The sequence below is a fragment of the Pan paniscus genome, chromosome 4 (assembly GCF_029289425.2).
Source record: "Pan paniscus chromosome 4, NHGRI_mPanPan1-v2.0_pri, whole genome shotgun sequence".
NCBI classification, from domain to species: Eukaryota; Metazoa; Chordata; class Mammalia; order Primates; family Hominidae; genus Pan; species Pan paniscus.
This window is the reverse complement of record NC_073253.2, coordinates 172,858,192-172,875,537: the sequence shown is the minus strand read 5'-3', so window position 1 is coordinate 172,875,537 and position 17,346 is coordinate 172,858,192. Positions and strand designations below refer to the sequence as shown.

Below are 17,346 nucleotides of genomic sequence, written 5' to 3'. Positions count from 1 at the left end.
CGAGGCCAGTGGATTGCTTGAGCTCACAAGTTCCAGACCAGCCTGGCCCACATAGTAAAACCCCATCTCTACTAAAAACACAAAAATTAGTCGGGCATGGCAGCGTGCATCTGTAGCCTCAGCTACTTGGGAGACTGAGGCAGGAGAATCGCTTGAACCCGGAAGGCAGACGTTGCAGTGAACTGAGATAGTGCCACTGGACTGCAGCCTGGATGACAAAGCGAGACTATGTCTCAAAAAAGAAAAAAATTGGTTGCAACATGTATGAATAGGAATTCGTATCCCTAATCCACAAAGCTCTCAGACGCTAATAAAAGATGACTATATCAATATACAAATACACAACACAGAGGCAATGCAGAAAAGAAAAATGTAAATTGCCAATAAACATGAAACTTTTAACTCTCACTAGCAATTAATGAACATTTTAAAGTAAGCAAACAAGAAGACATCACTCTCAGTTAACAAATTGTCAAAAATGGTACAGGTTAACAAGGAGGTGCTGAAACCAATACTCAGGTTCTTTTGGTGGAATTCAAACCAGTGTAATTTTTCTAGAAGGCAGTCTGGCTCAAGGAGATAATTAGGTAGGAGTGCAATTGTGTAATACAGGGGTTGTGATTCCAGACTTTTTAATAATATATATAAAAAACTACTCACAACTTGAGTATCCATCACCAAAGGCCTGTTTAAAGATTATTCTATGGGACGGGTGCGGTGGCTCATGCCTGTAATCCCATCTCTTTGGGAGGCCGAGGCAGGTGGATCACCTGAGATGAGGAGTTTGAGACCAGCCTGGACAACATGGTGAAACCCCAGCTCTCCTAAAAATACAACAATTAGGTGAGGCCGGGTGCGGTGGGTCACGCCTGTAATCCCAGCACTTTGGGAGGCCGAGGCAGGCGGATCACCTGAGGTCAGGAGTTCGAGACTGGCCTGATCAATATGGTGAAAGCCCATCTCTACTGAAAATACAAAAATTAGCCGGCCTTGGTGGTGGGTGCCTGTAGTCCCAGCTACTCGGGAGGCTGAGACAGGAGAATCACTTTGAACCCGGGAGGCAGAGGTTGCTGTGAGCCGAGATCACACCACTGCACTCCAGCCCGGGCGACAGAGGGAGACGCCATCTCAAAAAAAAAAAAAAAAAAAAAATTATGTGGGCGTGGTGGTACATGCCTGTAATCCCAGCTACTCAGTTGGCTGAGGTTGGAGAATCGCTTGAACCCAGGAAGTGGAGGTTGCAGTGAGCTGAGATCACGCCATTGCGCTCCAGCCTGGGCGACAAGAGTGAGACTCAGTCTCAAGAAAAAAAAAAAAAATTCTTCTGTGAAGTGCTGTGAGCACGAGAATGCCGGCTGACAGCCACCACTGCTGCCGTCACCATCCACCTCCCCCTCCAGGGGCTTCATTCTTCACTCCTTCGAGCTGCCTCCCCATCCTTTGTCCCCTACCCCTTTCCCTGCTTCTGCAGGAGGTAACCCTGCTGAGGGTCGGGGAGCAGGGCTGCAGGCACAGGGAAACTTCCTTCCCACTAAATGGGTAGCAGGGATGGGACAGGGAAGAGGAGTTGGAAGAGAGGAGAGGGATGAAAGAGGGCGGGGAAAAAAACCAAGCATAAAAATCATATCTAGAGGCACATGAAAAAATAAAAATTAAATATTAAAAAAATCAGGCCTGGCGCAGTGGCTCACACCTGTAATCCCAGCACTTTGGGAGGCTGAGGCGGGTGGATCATTCGAGGTCAGGAGTTCAAGACCAACCTGGCCAACATGGTGAAACCCCGTCTCTACTAAAAATACAAAAAATTAGCCGGGCATGGTGGCACACCCTGTAATCCCAGCTACTCGGGAGGCTTAGGCAGGAGAATTGTTTGAACGCGGGAGGCGGCGGTTGCAGTGAGCCGAGATCACTCCATTGCATTCCAGCTTGGGCAACAAGAGCAAAACTCCGTCTCAAAAAAGAAAAAAAAATTTAATTTAAAAAATTGTTTTCTATGAACCCTCCAATAAGAGAGGTAAGCATACATATAAATAAGTGAATTGTGAGTAAAATAAGTGCATAATAAGCAATATCGTATAAAAATTGTACCACGAACTAGGCTCCTTGCTGTTTCTTTTGAGAGGGTTCAGACCAAGGCGTTTCCCAGACAAGGCAGGTCCCTTCCTGGGAATGACCCCTCATCAGCCTCAGACGGTTTGGTCTTAGAAAAGTTTGCCCTAAATCAAATGGTTTCTTCTCTATCAGAAACCACATATGTTAAAATGTGCCACTGATTTAAAAGTTGAAGGCAGATGTTGAAGACTTCTACAGGCAAAACTAATCAAATCTGATTGATGTATTTTTTATAAGACATTGGAGAGCATTCCTTGATGTTGAGATTTGCACAGGTTTGTTGGAAGTGGGATAGACTAGAGTTAAGGGAACCTATGCGACAATAAGTCAGAAAATATGGGGTCAGAAAAAGCCAAGTGTCTGCTGGAATGGAAAGGAGGGGACACTCTGAAGAGATATTTCGGCAGGGCTCAGTGGCTCACACCTGTAATCCCAGCACTTTGGGAGGCCGAGGCGGGCAGATCACGAGGTCAGGAGATCGAGACCATCCTGGCTAACATGATGAAACCCCGTCTCTACTAAAAATACAAAAACAAAATTAGCCGGGCGTGGTGGCGGGCACCTGTAGTCCCAGCTACTCGGGAGGCTGAGGCGGGAGAATGGCGTGAACCCAGGAGGTGGAGCTTGCAGTGAGCCGAGATTGTGCCACTGGACTCCAGCCTGGGCAACAAAGCAAGACTCTGTCTCAAAAAAAAAAAAAAAAAAAAAAAGATATTTCTAGGACAGAATAAACAAAAGTCAGTGACTGATAGAGATGGCGGGGTGGGCAATGGGGAAGGGATGTATAGGTAGACTCTTAAGTCAGAAGCCTTACTGAAATCAGCCAGAAAGACCTGGGATCTTCTTCAATCGTGATCTCAATTAATGAAGGCCCTCACCTCCTAGCCCTTCAACCATCTCCACACACCAGCAACTGTCTTCATCAATATCACCCTTCAGCAGGCAGCTCCACCGAGGCATCTTGCCATGTCTCTTCCAGTAGCTCACCTCCCCAGACTTCCTCCACTAATCACCCCAGTGAGAATTCACCATGATCTCCCATTTTTCAATTTCTAATCGCTGAGCTGACCCTCAGCATGCATCTGCTTCACCCATAGATGGAAAGGAAGCCACCCCATTTTCTTGTTTTTTCACGAGGGCCACAGGCTGGGGATCACCTTGGTGGTACTTGTTTGACCTCAGTTCCAGGACTTGGATGGCTCGAGGCTGAGGGGGAGCATGGGAGGGGGTGGGGGGCAGGGCAGATGGCCGGCAGGGGCTGGGTGCAAGGTAGGGTACCAGTCCTCAGACTGGTGTGACAAAGCAAAGGCGCCTCCTGTGGAGGGCTGGGAAGGGAGGGCGTGGCTGTAGGGGTGAGGGAAGCAGGTCACTGGTGGTGGTGGTGGTGCGTAAGAATAGGGGCAAGCAGCGGACTCTGGCAAGAAGCTGGAAAAGGTGGCAGGAGACAGATGGGCCAGAGGCTGAAGCAGTGAGCGCTCTTGCTTCCGTTGCTTAGCTCTGCGGTTCTGGAACCAGACCTGAGAAGGGGGAGGAACCACATCAGAGCCCACACTTGACATAGGTGGTGACACCCTACTCCAATGACAAGAGGTGCAGGGACAGGGAGCAGGCTTCTCCAGCATGGCCAGAGGGAGTAAAGCTCTTCCACAAGGCTTGGCTGAGCCTGGTCTGCTGACAAAGGAACCCACAGACTTGTCCCCAGCCTCTGTCCACATGTGCCCTTTTCTAACACTCGGGGCAAGTAAGAAGTGTCAGCTTCCAACAAGGAGATAAATATGGTGACAATGACATTTCCCTTCCCCAGAGAATGGGAAATTTCCCCTAGGGTAAAGTTTAACGATTAAGACTGTAGATAAATGTAATTGCTATAGACAAGCTTGAATTTAGGGTAGGGTTTACACTTAAGGCTAACCAACCCTGGGGTTAGGATTGAGGGAGCATTTGGCTCATTGAGTTTCAAGGCTATGGTTAGGGACAAGGTTCTGTAAGAATATGGACAGTTAGGATTGAACTTCTGTTGGAATTGGCATCACTATTTTTTTTTTTTTTTGAGACAAAGTTTTGTTCTTGTTGCCCAGGCTGGAGTGCAGTGGCATGATCTCGGCTCACTGCAACCTCCACCTCCCGGGTTCAAGTGATTCTCCTGCCTCAGCCTCCGGAGTAGCTGGGATTAATTATAGGCACCTGCCACTATGCCCGGCTAATTTTTTGTATTTTTAGCAGAGATGGGGTTTCACCATGTTAACCAGGCTGGTCTCGAACTCTTAACCTCAGGTGATCCATCCAGCTTGGCCTCCCAAAGTGCTGGGATTACAGGTGTGAGCTCTTGTGCCCAGCCGGAATTGGCATCACTATTAAATATTGAGGGTAGGTGTTGAAATTCAAGTTAGATTAGCTTATAACTAGGGTTAAACTCAAGTGATATGATATTCTCAATGCAGTTGCTCTGATGCTGGTGGTGAGATGAGGCCTGTGTCTGGTGACCATTTAGGTTAGGGTTATAATGCCCAACATTCTATGATAGTACCAAAGAAATCTGCATTTCTTTCCTGAGAGAGGAAGGATCCTGGAGCATCACCTGGATTCGGGCCTCACTGAGGCCGGTGTCCCGGGCAAGACTCTCTCGGGCCCAGATGTCGGGGTACTGGTTCCTCCCAAAGGCTGACTCCAGCTGTTCCAACTGCACTGGGCTGAAGGTGGTGCGGTGGCGGCGCCGGGAGTGCGGGCGACCCCTCTGTCCTCCTTGTGGGGAGAACCTTGATCTCCCTCCTCCTGCACCAGGGAGCCTTCTGCAGGGTGGAGCACTGGAGTCTGAGAACGGAGAGAAGGGAGGGGCGGCTTCTGAGGAGGACGCTCCTCGGTGCTGGACCACATGTGCCTGTCCCGGGATTGCGCTCAGTGCGTCCTGTGCTGCTCCAGTCTTTTTTTGAGACAGAGTCTTGCTCTGTCTCCCAGACTGGAGTGCAGTGGTGTGATCACAGCTCACTGCAGCCTCGAACCCCTGGGCTCCAGTGATCCTACTGCCTTAGCCTCCTGAGTAGCTGGGACTACAGGTGCACACCAACATACCCAGCTAATTAAAAAAATAAAAAATTAGAGATGGGGTCTTGCTATCTTGCCCAGGCTGGTCTCAAACTCCTGGCCTCAAGCAATCCTCCCATGTCAGCCTCTCAAAGTGCTGGGATTATAGGCCTGAGCCACCACACCCAGCCCTGCCCCACCAGGAATCTTTTAGCTGCCATAGCCTGGTTCCTGCACCCTGCTCAGCCTCGGCCCCTGGTTGCCTCTGAGTCTCTGACACCAGGCTGTGCTGTCTACACAGGGCACACCCTCAGACTCATTCCTGGCCCTGGCACTCATACACTGTCTACCTGGCAACTCTACTGTCTGCCCACTTCCTATTGCACCGCCAGACACATACCCCTCCATGTACACTCACCCTTCTGGACACACACGACCACCTGGGGCTCACCCTGTGGGTCTGTGTGCACCTGCACCCTAACAATCGTCCCAGCTGTCTACGGAAGACCCCAGTGCTTGTCCCCTGCTGGAGAGGCTCCTGTTCAACCTGTGCCTTCTTCAGACTGCTGCCATCTCCCGCACCCCTCACCTGGGAAGATGGGCACCCCCCTCTTCCGCTCAGACACACCCTCCCCTACTTACTTTTCATCTTCTCTCTACCCCTGCCCTGGCCCAGCCACCAGGCTGCAGGAACTTGAGCTCGTGGGAAAGGCTTGCCTTCCTCCCCACAGGCTCCCTAAGCCCCCACACTAATTAGTCTGAGAGCTGCTGGGGAGGAGAGAACGGGGAGGGAAAGGACACACCGGGAAGGCGCACACCAAGAAAAGATGTCTGGAGCTGAGGCACCATCCCCATGGGGCCCAAGGGCGTGGACCCTCCTAGAGCTCACTGTCCACCATGGGGGACACACACACGGAGCCCGCCCTCCCCCCCTGGACCCAAAGCCCTGGCCCCTCCAGCTGGGTTCATCAGACAAGGCAGTGCCTTGGGCTAACCAACTCTGAGGTCAGGAGTGAGGGGACAGAGGTAACTGTCTCACATCCCCACTGCGAGGTGAGCTGTTCAGCCACCCCCTCCTGCCAAGGGCTCAGTTCCCCAGTCTGTAAAGCCAAGGGGTGCTCCAGTCCCTTTTACTTTCAAAGGTTCCCACAGTTTTAACATGATAGGATTCGGTTTTTAATTTCTCCTGCTAACCTTCTTCATGGAGCCTATGCTTTCAGCCTCACACCCGCTGCCTCCTCAGGGACCCACGCACACCGGGACGGTCACTCACCCACCGTGGTGGTCGGGGTCCCAGTGGCCGGGTGTCTCTCTGGCAACAGGCTGCTGCCGACTCGCCCCTTCTTTGGCTTCTCGGCCTGGCGCCTCCTTTCTGCTTCCATGGCTCGCCACGGGGACCAAGTGTCCCTGAATCTCTGACTTGAGATTTCTCTGCTTCCGCAGCTCCTCTCCACACCTGTTCTCTCCCCTTCTCCCTCTGTGTATGCCACCCTCTGGGACTCTGTCTCTGAATGTGTGTGTAGGTGCAGGCAGCTGTCTCTGACTTTTTCACTGTCTTTACTTTTTTTCTAATTGTTTCCTAATTCCCCCTTCCTTGGCTTGAGTGTCAGCTCAATCTCCTGCCTCAGCCTCACCTGTTGCTCTGTTTCTGACTCTACTTTTCTCTGCCTGGCCCTTCTCCCCACCGGGATGCTGCTCCCTTCTGTCAGCTGCCTACTTTCCCATCCCACCCCTGAGTCTTGGAGGAGTGACCTCCTCCTCGCCCCTGTGGGCCCATCCAATCACCACACGGTCACCAGAGCCCCTTTGCTCCGGGAGGATCACAAGCCGGATGAGGGAAGGTGTTCTGTTGGAGGGTCCAGGGACTGGGACCAAGGGCTCATATTCCCAGAGGACTGGATTCTTTTGTCCTGTTAAATCCCCTCCTGGGAGCAGGCAGGGGGAGGAGGAGAAAATGCATTCCTCCCGAGACCCCCTCCTCACAACCCCACTGTGGGGAGAGGAGGGAAGAGCAGGAGAAAGGGACCCAGGAGTGGAGCCTGCCTGGCGTCTCAGCATGGGGGTGACACTCAAGGATCTGCTTCCAGGAAACTAAAAAAGGAGAAGTCACAAGTGCATGCTGGCCCCTCTCAGACACCCTGATGGTTCAGAATACACCAGCCAGTGCTCAGGCCAACCTGAACCCACTCCGGAGAATGGGCCTCCTGGACACCTTAGCTCTCAAGTACTCTCTGATTTCCTCCCTCAAACACCAGCTCCTCATTCACCCAGAACCCCCGGGACACCATGACCTTCCAAGGTCACACAGACCCTCCGAAAACTCTGACCTGAACATCTGCATTCCAGGTGCATCCTGACCCCCAAGCCACCCCAGACTTCAGGACTCGGAAAGAGACAGATTCCCGTGACATACTGCATTCTGATTCTTCAAGGAAATCCTGACACGGGGAATCTCTGAGCAGTCAGGACAGCCTGGTCCCACAGTACTCTGCCCCTTGAGGTTACTTAGACCTGGGAAGTACATTCTGACATCCCCAGGACACTCTGACAGTTTAAGGATGATGCGACAGCCCAGGACCTTAGGATCCCCCGGGACACGCTGACACCCAGAACGCTCCACCTCTGCTTCTCAGGATACACTGATCCAGTGAGGACACATGGACCCCCTGGAACACACTGTACCCACAGGACAGTCTGATTCCCAGGGTCATGCCGTCATACAGGTCCTTTAAAAACACCCTGATGATTCAAGACAGGAAATCAGAATCCTTTAGGATCTCGATGCTTACATTGTGGTCCATGGATCAGCAGCAGCAGCAGCACCAGCAATGGGAGCATGTTGGAAATGCAGATCCCTGGGCCCCACCTCCGTTCTACTGAGTCACAATCTGCCTTGTATCAAGATCTCCAGGAGAACCGAGTGCCCGTGGGTCTTAGTCAGCTGGGGCTGCCATGACAAAATAGCATAGACTGTGTGGCTTAAACAGTAGACTTCTATTGCTCACGGTTCTGGAGGCTGGGAAGTCTAAGATCAAGGGGTCCGCCTATTTGGCTCCCCTGTGAGGGCTCTCTTCCTGGCTTGCAGGTGGCTGCCTTCTCACGGTGCCTTCATATGGTGGAGAAACAGCCAGCTCTGGTTTCTTTTCCTCTGCTTGTAAGGACACTAATCCCATCATGGGGCCTCACCCTCATGAGCTCATCTAAACCTAATCACCTCCCCAAATCCCCACCTTCAAATACCATCCCGTTGGGTGTTAGGACTTCAACATAGCAATTTTGGAGGGACACAAACGTTCAGTCCATAACAGCAGTAAAGTTGGGAAACACTGCTCTAATATTAACCCTTCTACCCTACCCTAGGACACACTTTGACCTCCTGGAGCACCCTGAACCCCATGGCAGTCCTAACCTAGCAAGACCCAGTGACACGCAGTCAGCTTGGACTCACAAGAGAACACTGAATTACAATGCACCCTGCTGCCTGGGGTACCCATTCTGGCCCTGTCGGGTCCTTGAATGCTGAGGGCACTGAGGATGCATTCACTCTCTAGGACACACAGACCCTCCAAGAGGCTCTGACCTCTGTACCTTACACTCAGCACGACAGCTTGGGCTCACAATGACTCCGTGACCCTCTAAGTCACCCAGACCATGAGGACATGGTGAGATTTGGGAAATTCTAACCTTTTAAGGAATTCCTGACCTTACAGAATCTAGACCGTCAAGGGCATCTTGCCTTCCTTCCCGTTCAGAGCCCCCAATTTGCTTGAATCTTGCAAAGTGCTGCTGACACTGAAAAACCACTCAACATGCCAACCCCAACCCAGGAAATACCCTGACCACACTAGCCTGATCCATAGGACTATTTTGACGAAGTAAAGACATATCCTGGTCTCCCAAAGCACTCTGACCATCCAACATGCCTTTGACACGGGGGATGTCTTAATGCCAGGGCTCTCCAACCTTCCAGTGTACTCTGGCTGTCTCAGCCCTAGAGTTGTCTGTAGGCACCCTAGTCACTGTCACTCTCCCACTCTCCCAATACACAGACAGCCCAGCACAGCTTCAACACACTAGGACCCCCTGAATCCAAAAGGCGATTATTCTAACTCGAGATTCTGTCCTCTCAAGGCAACTATTCCCTGCAAGACCCTCTGTAGAATACACATCCCAGAACTGCCAGGACACCTTCACTCTGCCATACTCTCACCCGTCTGTAGAATACACATCCCAGAACTGCCAGGACACCTTCACTCTGCCATACTCTCACCCCTGCCTAGCACACTGTGCTCATCCAGGACCCTCTGATTTCCTGAAAATGCTTTGATTGCACAAGAATACCTTGGCACTCTACTCCATGACAGGTCCATTCAAGTCTACCCAAACCTTCAAGGACCACCTGAGCTCCAGAAAACCTTGATCTCCCGCATTCAAATACCAAAAGGATATGCTGACCTACCTGAAAACCTTCACAGCTCTGGACTCCCAGAACATCCAGGAGTCTCTGAATCATGCAGCCAGACCAACCTCCAAAACATCTTAACTCCATGCACGCGGCGTGATCTTCCAGGACAGTCTGACCTCGAAGCTGGTGATGTTGTAAGGATACTTCAAGTGTTCTGACATGATGAAAATGCCTGTAGACCCAGAACACCTGCCTGCCCTGACGCCCTGTCTCTCCAATACCCCTGCCTTCCCGAGATGCTCCAAGTCTCCCAGACTCTCTGACTTTCACCTTTAAGATCTTATCTGTTCCTATGTGGTCTCTTTGGATCCTCTTAACACCCTGTTCCCCAGGGTCCTCTGACCTTTTAAAATCCTACAAGATGCCGGGCACGGTGGCTCACGCCTGTAATCCCAGCACTTTGGGAGGCTGAGGCAGGCAGATAGCTTGAGGTCAGGAGTTCAAGACTAGCCTGGCCAACATGGTGAAACCCTGTCTCTACTAAAAATACATAAACGTTAGCCAGGCACAGTGGCACGTGCCTGTAGTCCCAACTCTTCAGGAGGCTGAGGCTGGAGAATCGCTTGAACCTGGGAGGCGGAGATTGCAGTGAGCCGAGATCACACCACTCACTGCACTGCAGCCTGGCCAACAGAGCGAGACTCTGTCAAAAAAAAAAATCCTACAATACACTTGGAACCTACATGGGCATGCTTATCATCCGCAAACAAGGCAAACCCACAGGACACTACTCTGACCATACAAGGATGCCCTGAGTCTCCAGTGGATCAGATCTCTATGAGGACACACTGATTCCCCTGAACACCATAAATCCTAGCTTACTTTGAGCATATGAACACCCTACCTTCTAGGTTATTTGACCGTAGAGGATTACGTGTGTGTGTGTGTGTGTGTGTGTGTGTGTGTGTGTGTGTGTGTATGCACATACATATATGTATACACCTTTTTTGAGACAGGGTCTTGCCCTGTCACCCAGGCTGGAGTGCAGTGGTGTCATCATAACACACTGCAGCCTCAAACTCCTGGACTCAAGTGATTCTTTCACCTCAGCCTCCTGAATGGCTGGGACTACAGGTGCGCACCACCATATCCAGCTAATTTTTGTATGTTTTTGTACAGACACAGTCTCACTACAATGCCCAGAGGAATATCTTACTGTACCAAGTGACTCTGATTCCTAGAGCATTTTAGCCATCCAAAGTTACTTAGACCTTCCAGTGCCTCTGACACCTCAGGAAACTCCACCCCCATCCGGACACCCTCCCTATCTAGTCCACTGTGATGCTGCAGAAAAGTTACTGAACAGTAAAGAAATTCTGTGGGAAGAGTGTCCCTTAAGGATACTCTGATCCTAGAAGAACATCCTGCAAGTCGGGTTGTCTGAATCCAAATTCTAGAACCAGCCCTTGCTTGCTGTGTGACCACAGCAGGTAATTTCATCACTTTAAGCCTTACCTTCCTCATTTGCAAAATGAGCACAATACTAGAACTTTCCTTCTGTGTTTGAGCAGGTATGAAGAATGCCCTATGAAGACTCTATCAAAGAAAGGAATTCAAGTTTTTGTTTAGCTCATCTGTTCAGAAAAGTCAATGTAAAGATACTAGTATATTGAACAAAAGGAAATATATAAGATATACGAGTAGAATGACGTCCTAAAAGGCTAAGGTTTACACCTTAGCAAAAAGAAGAGAATAAGAATAGGCTCATAGTAAATAATTCATCACATCAACCAATAAAAAACCATATGAATATCTAGCATTTGATAAAACTCAACACTTATTCTTTTTTTTTTTTTTTTTTTTTTTTTTTGAGATAGGGTCTCAGTCTGTTGCCCAGGCTAGAGTGCAGTGGCACGGTCTGGACTCACTGCAACTTCTGCCTCCTGGGTTCAAGTGATTTGCCTCCCTCAGCCTCCTGAGTAGCTGGGAATACAGGTGCCTGCCACCAGACCCGGCTAATTTTTGTATTTTTAGTAGAGACAGGGTTTCACCATGTTGGCTAGGCTAGTCTCAAACTCCTGACTTCAGGTGATCTGCCTGCCTCAGCCTCCCAGAGTGCTGGGATTACAGGCGTGAGCCACCGTGCCTGGCCTCAATTTTTATTTATTTATTTATTTATTTATTTATTTATTTATTTATTTATTTTGAGAGAAGGGTCTTGCTCTGTTGCCCAGCTGGAGTGCAGTGGCACAACCTCAGCTCACAGCAGCCTCCGCCTCCTGAGTTCAAGTGATTCTCCTGCCTCAGCCTCCCAAGTAGTTGGGATTACAGGTGCATGCCACCAATCCTGGCTAATTTTTGTATTTTTAGTAGAGACAGGGTTTTGCCAAGTTGGCCAGGCTGGTCTCGAATCCTGGCCTTAAGTGATCCACCCACCTCAACCTCCCAAAGTGCTGGGATTATAGGCGTGAGCCACTGTGCTCAGCCTTATTCAAATTTTTATATGATATAACTATTAGCAAATTATGTAATAAAGGCTATCCATTGAAACCTTCAAGATATTTTGATAAAAGTAATCTGTCAAAAACTTGTCATTCTTAAATGATAAAATGTAATTAGCATTCTCCTAAAATCAGAAGAAACACAGGGCTGGCTGCCTTTACTCCTGCTATGCAACATTGTCCGGGATGTCCCAGCCAATCCAACTAGACAAGAAAAAAATAAGAGGTATGAGGATTTGAAAGAAAGAAAATTGTTTTCCTTCCTTCCTTTTTTCTTTCTTTCTTTCTTTCTTTCTTTCTTTCTTTCTTTCTTTCTTTCTTTCTTTCTTTCTGTCTCTCTCTCTTTCTTTCCCTTCCTTCCTTCCTTTCTTCTTCTTCCTTTTTTTTTTTTTTTTTTTTTTTTTTTTACAGATTTTCTCTTGTTGCCCAGGCTGGAGTGCAATGGCGCGATCTCGGCTCACCACAACCTCCACCTCCCAGGTTCAAGTGATTCTCCTGCCTCAGCCTCCCGAGTAACTGGGATTACAGGCATGCACCACCACGCCTGGCTAACTTTGTATTTTTAGTAGATACAGGGTTTCTCCATGTTGGTCAGGCTGGTCTCGAACTCCCGACCTCAGGTGATCCGCCTGCCTCAGCCTCCCAAAGTGCTGGGATTACAGGTGTGAGCCACTGCGCCCAGCCTGTTTTCATTATTTATAGATCATATCTTTGTCAGTATAAAGCATTCAAGAGCATATACAGAAAATTGTTAGAAAAAGATCGAAACATTTCTAAATGCAAGATTAAAAACAAAATCAATTACATTTACATATACCAGTATACCAGCAATAGCCAATTAAATAATGCAACAGAAAAAAATTCATAATAGTACATAACTAGCAATATTGTCAAAGATTTGTAAGAAATTTAGGGGATAAAGAAGTTATAAAAATGAAACTAGTCCAGGCACGGTGGCTCACACCTGCAATCCCAGCACTTTGGGAGGCCAAGGAGAGTGGATCACCTTAGGTCAGAGGTTTGAGACCAGCCTGGCCAACATAGTGAAACTCCATCTCTACTAAAAATACAAAAAAAAATTAATAATAATAGCCGGGCATGGTGGTGCACACCTGTAATCCCAGCTACTCAGGAGGCCAATGTAGGAGAATTGCTTGAACCCCAAAGGTGGAGGTTGCAGAGAGCAAAGATTATGCCACTGTACTCCAACCTGGGTGACAGAGCAAGACTCCGTCTCAAAAACAAAAAACAAAACAAACAAAAACCACAAAAAACAAAAAAAGGATACTGAAGGACATGAAGGATAACTCAAATTAGAAGATAGTCCATTGACAGAATACTCAATATTGAAGGGTGTCAATTCTCCCTCAAGCTAAGCTATACATTTGATATAATTTTAGTCAAAATCTAAAAGACTTGTCATAGATTTTGAATGCCTGATTTTAAAATATGTATGGAAAAGTAAAGGTTAAAAAAATAAAGATTATTTTTAAAAACAAATAATCAGAGAAACAAAAACCAAGAGGAAGGAATTTGTCCTCCCCAAATATCAAAATGGTTTTAGATTTTTTTTTTTTTTTTGAGACAGAGTCTCGCTCTGTTGCCAGGCTGGAGTGCAGTGGCGCAATCTCGGCTCACTGCAAGCTCCGCCTCCCAGCTTCAAGTGATTCTCCTGCCTCAGCCTCCCGAGTAGCTGGGATTATAGGCACTGGCCACCACACCCAGCTAATTTTTTTGTATTTTTAGTAGAGACGGGGCTTCACCATGTTGGCCAGGATGGTCTTGATCTCCTGACCTCGTGATCCTCCCGCCTTGGCCTCCCAAAGTGCTGGGATTACAGGTGTGAGCCACCACACCTGGCCTTTTTTTTTTCTTGTGACTGAGTCTTGCTCTGGTGCCCAGGCTAGAGTACAGTGATGCAATCTTGGCTCACTGCAACCTCCACCTCCTGGGTTCAAGTGATTCTCCTGCCTCAACCTCCTGAGTAGCTGGGATTACAGGCGTGTGCCACCACACCTGTCTAATTTTTGTATTTTTAGTAGAGAAAGGGTTTTGCCATGCTGGTCAGGCTGGTCTCAAACTCCTGACCTCAGGTGATCCGCCCGCCTTGTCCTCCCAAAGTGGGAGGATTACAGTCGTGAACCACCACGTCTGGTCTAACGAATGACTTTTCATAGGTCACTGGACATCAAGGAGCCACTTGTGAACCAGGTGGAATGCACAGCACGTGGCCCACAGGACCTGCACTGTGGGTTGGATACAGTAATGGAAGGGGACTTTGGTCTTTCTTTTTTTTTTTTTTTTTTGAGACAGAGTCTCGCTCTGTCGCCCAGGCTGGAGTGCAGTGGCACGATCTCGGCTCACTGCAAACTGCGCCTCCCGGGTTCACACCATTCTCCTGCCTCAGCCTCCAGAGTAGCTGGGACTACAGGCGCCCGCCGCTGCGCCCGGCTTTTTTTGTATTTTTAGGAGAGACAGGGTTTCACCGTGTTAGCCAGGATGGTTTCGATCCCCTGACCTCGTGATCCACCCGCCTCGGCCTCCCAAAGTGCTGGGATTACAGGCGTGAGCCACCGCGCCTGGCCAGGGACTTTGGTCTTTCTTGCTTGGAGCTGGGATGAGTGTGACCTGTGTGAGAAGAAGGAGGCACAAGGCAGATTGGGTGGCCACAGCTGTAACCTGGGGCCACAGAGCAGGCTTCTGTTACATACTATTCTTCTTTTCTTCATTTTAACAGAACCATCCCTTGAGGTTTAGCTGGGCACCTGGCTGCCCAGCTACAGACTAGATTTTCCAGACTAATTTATATCAATTTTCTTTATTCCTTTAAAAGTTGTTTATTTATTGCACTTACATACTAAGATACTATTCTCAAAGGACCACGAAAGCAGAAATGGTTAATATATGAAGCTGTCTATAGGCATGATAGAATAAAAAGTTTAAAAATTATTTGGGTCAGGCTTAAATAATTTTAACAGGTAAAAAAGTGTTTGACAATATTCAACAAATAATTCTTCACCTAATTTCTTATTGAAGCAATCACCTTAATATTCATTGGCCTTGATAAATGTGAACACTGGTCATATTTATGTAAATAATGGTCATGTGGCTTTCTTGGCATATCTAAATTCATGTTAGATCTGGCTTAACCTGTGCTTATATATGTATATGTTACAGTTATGTACATTAAATGTGTGTGTAAGAGTTGGAATTATTTGAAAGATAGCAAAATTTTAACTAGAAAAAATAAGTTAATATCTAATAATTGTTGACTCGTTGATTAAAATAAGTAGTTATTATGAAAGAGAAAAAAGGTGATTTCAAATTGATTCAGAAGAACTGGCCCAGCAACTAAGATTGTATGCTTTCCTTTTTAAAAAAAAAAAAAAAAAGAACTGATACAATGTGATGTGACAATTAAGTACAGAAATTACAAAACTAGTTAAATTGATGTTGCCATTAAAGCAACATTAAATAGTTTTGGGGGAGAAGAAAGAAGCCGAGGAGATGGTACCCGTGCAGTTAAGATGGTCATGTCATTTGATACATGTAAACAGAAAGCAGCCTGAGGCCCACACCTGCACCATGCTGAAAAAGCTGACCAGCGTTATATGTTCAGTCCTAGATGAAATGCTGCATTTATTTTTTAAACACTGGTATGCATTGTTTTAAAAATGTATAAAATAACAGTGAAAAGTTAAAGAATCGTAAGAATGTAGCTAAATGTAAAAAAAGTTTGCAAAGCCATAATTTTTATGATGAAACCAATATGTTCTTTATCTTTTATGTGTAATGTTTTAATGCTTTTTTAACCCAATGAAATGTGGAAGTGTTTTGTGATTTTTATCTTACTATAGCGATTGTTTTATAAACAAAGAAAAAATTAATTCAGGGTTGCAGAGATGGTAAACTATTAAAATAGTTTGGTTATTAAATTATGAAACAATTGGGTATTAAATAATTCAAAATCGAAGAGCTGTGATTGAACAAACCTGTAGGCATAGGTAAGTGCTGAGGTGAAAGTGCCAACCAAAGCCGTTAGATTGAACATTTATGCCTGGAGGGAATCAGTAGAGGAACTGGCTGTGGACCTTCACCTCTGCATCCCCTTTGCTTTCTGCTGTAGCTGGGTATCACAAAAACAACAAAAACAAAAGCCGCTTATTTCTTAAAGACAGAGAAAGGACAGTTCCTTCCATTTAGGCATTCCTAAATTGCCTCCCCGGTGGCCCCTGCGCTCTTGGAGGAGGTCAAGACAGAGCAGACCCTCACTCAGGTGGGTGAGCGATGCACTTGACCCTGAGGACATCAGATACCAGGCCCGCCAGCCCCCGCAGGCGCGGAGCTGCGGCTGCAGCCACCAGACTAGAAGTGGCGCGCCCGCAGCAAGTGGCTGGACACCGCAGACCAGGCCCGCGTCCCCAGCAGCGCGGATCCCGGGGCCAGCCGCCCAGGCAGCAAAGTCAGGCGGTCGGCTTCGCCAGCAGCCGATCAGTCTCATCCTGTGGATTGCCCAGCGCCAGGGATCAGGATCCGGAGAGGTGTCCAGGAGGAGCAGACCCTCAGACCAGGTGCACTCGGTGACCCTGACGCCATCCAAGGGAAGCTCCGCCATCCCGCGCCAGTGCCAGAGCTGCAACTGCAAACTGCGCGTCCTGGCACGAGCAGCGGTGGGGGCGGGTGGGGGAAGGAGCGAGTGACTCTCCAGGCGTCTTCCGCTACGTGACACCAGCCAGGCAGCCCCCAGGGCCAGAGCGTCAGCGCCCAAGCCAGGCTCATCCGGGAAGCCACTCCGGTGGCCGCGGGGTGCCCATGCCAGCACCAGATCTCTCTTCGGAAGGAGGAGCGGGGCGGGCTACACGGCCAGACGGGCCCTCCCCTTCAGGCCGGGTGGGCCGCGCGCTTGCGATTTTCCGTCCGTGGTCCCGGGGCAGCCCGGGCCAGCCCAGGAGAACCCGCGAGCCCAGCGGCGCCTGCACCTGCGGCTTCCGGGAGCCGGGCGGCCCCCGCGGTGCAGGCGCGCGCCTAACGGCTTTGCGAGGCTCACTAGGTCTGAGAGGTCGGAGGCCGCCAGTGTCGCTGCTGAAGGGTGGACCAGGCGGGATCGCGGATTCTGGGCTACATCGCAGACTTGGTATCGCGGATTGGGATTTGGATCGGGGATTTTGAGTTGGATCGCGGATTGGGGGTTGGATGGCGGATTGGGGGTTGGATAGGGGATTTGGAGTTGGATCACGGATTGGGGGTTGGATCGCGGATTGGGGGTTGGATCGCGGATTGGGGGTTGGATCGCGGATTGGCGGTTGG

The 17,346-nt window shown here is 48.9% G+C and overlaps 2 protein-coding genes across 2 annotated transcripts in view; one reads left to right on the top strand and one right to left on the bottom strand.

The window, feature by feature from the left end:
* Window positions 1-485: 485 nt before the first annotated feature.
* PROP1 (PROP paired-like homeobox 1) lies at window positions 486-6,826 on the bottom strand. Its single transcript, XM_034961110.4, has 3 exons — window positions 6,407-6,826; window positions 4,691-4,923; window positions 486-3,629 (listed from the first exon to the last, which is right to left on the bottom strand). Exons 1-3 carry the CDS (start codon window positions 6,513-6,515, stop codon window positions 3,291-3,293), a joined length of 681 nt encoding a protein of 226 aa, XP_034817001.1. The 5' UTR covers window positions 6,516-6,826; the 3' UTR covers window positions 486-3,290.
* Window positions 6,827-13,454: 6,628 nt separating this feature from the next.
* LOC117980444 (protein FAM153A) overlaps window positions 13,455-17,346 on the top strand; it is a 76,659-nt gene continuing 72,767 nt past the window's right edge. The window contains exon 1 of the mRNA XM_055113067.2: window positions 13,455-17,173. Within this exon, the coding sequence (XP_054969042.1) occupies window positions 16,852-17,173 (322 nt within the window). The 5' untranslated portion in view covers window positions 13,455-16,851. The remainder of the gene's footprint in view (window positions 17,174-17,346) is intronic.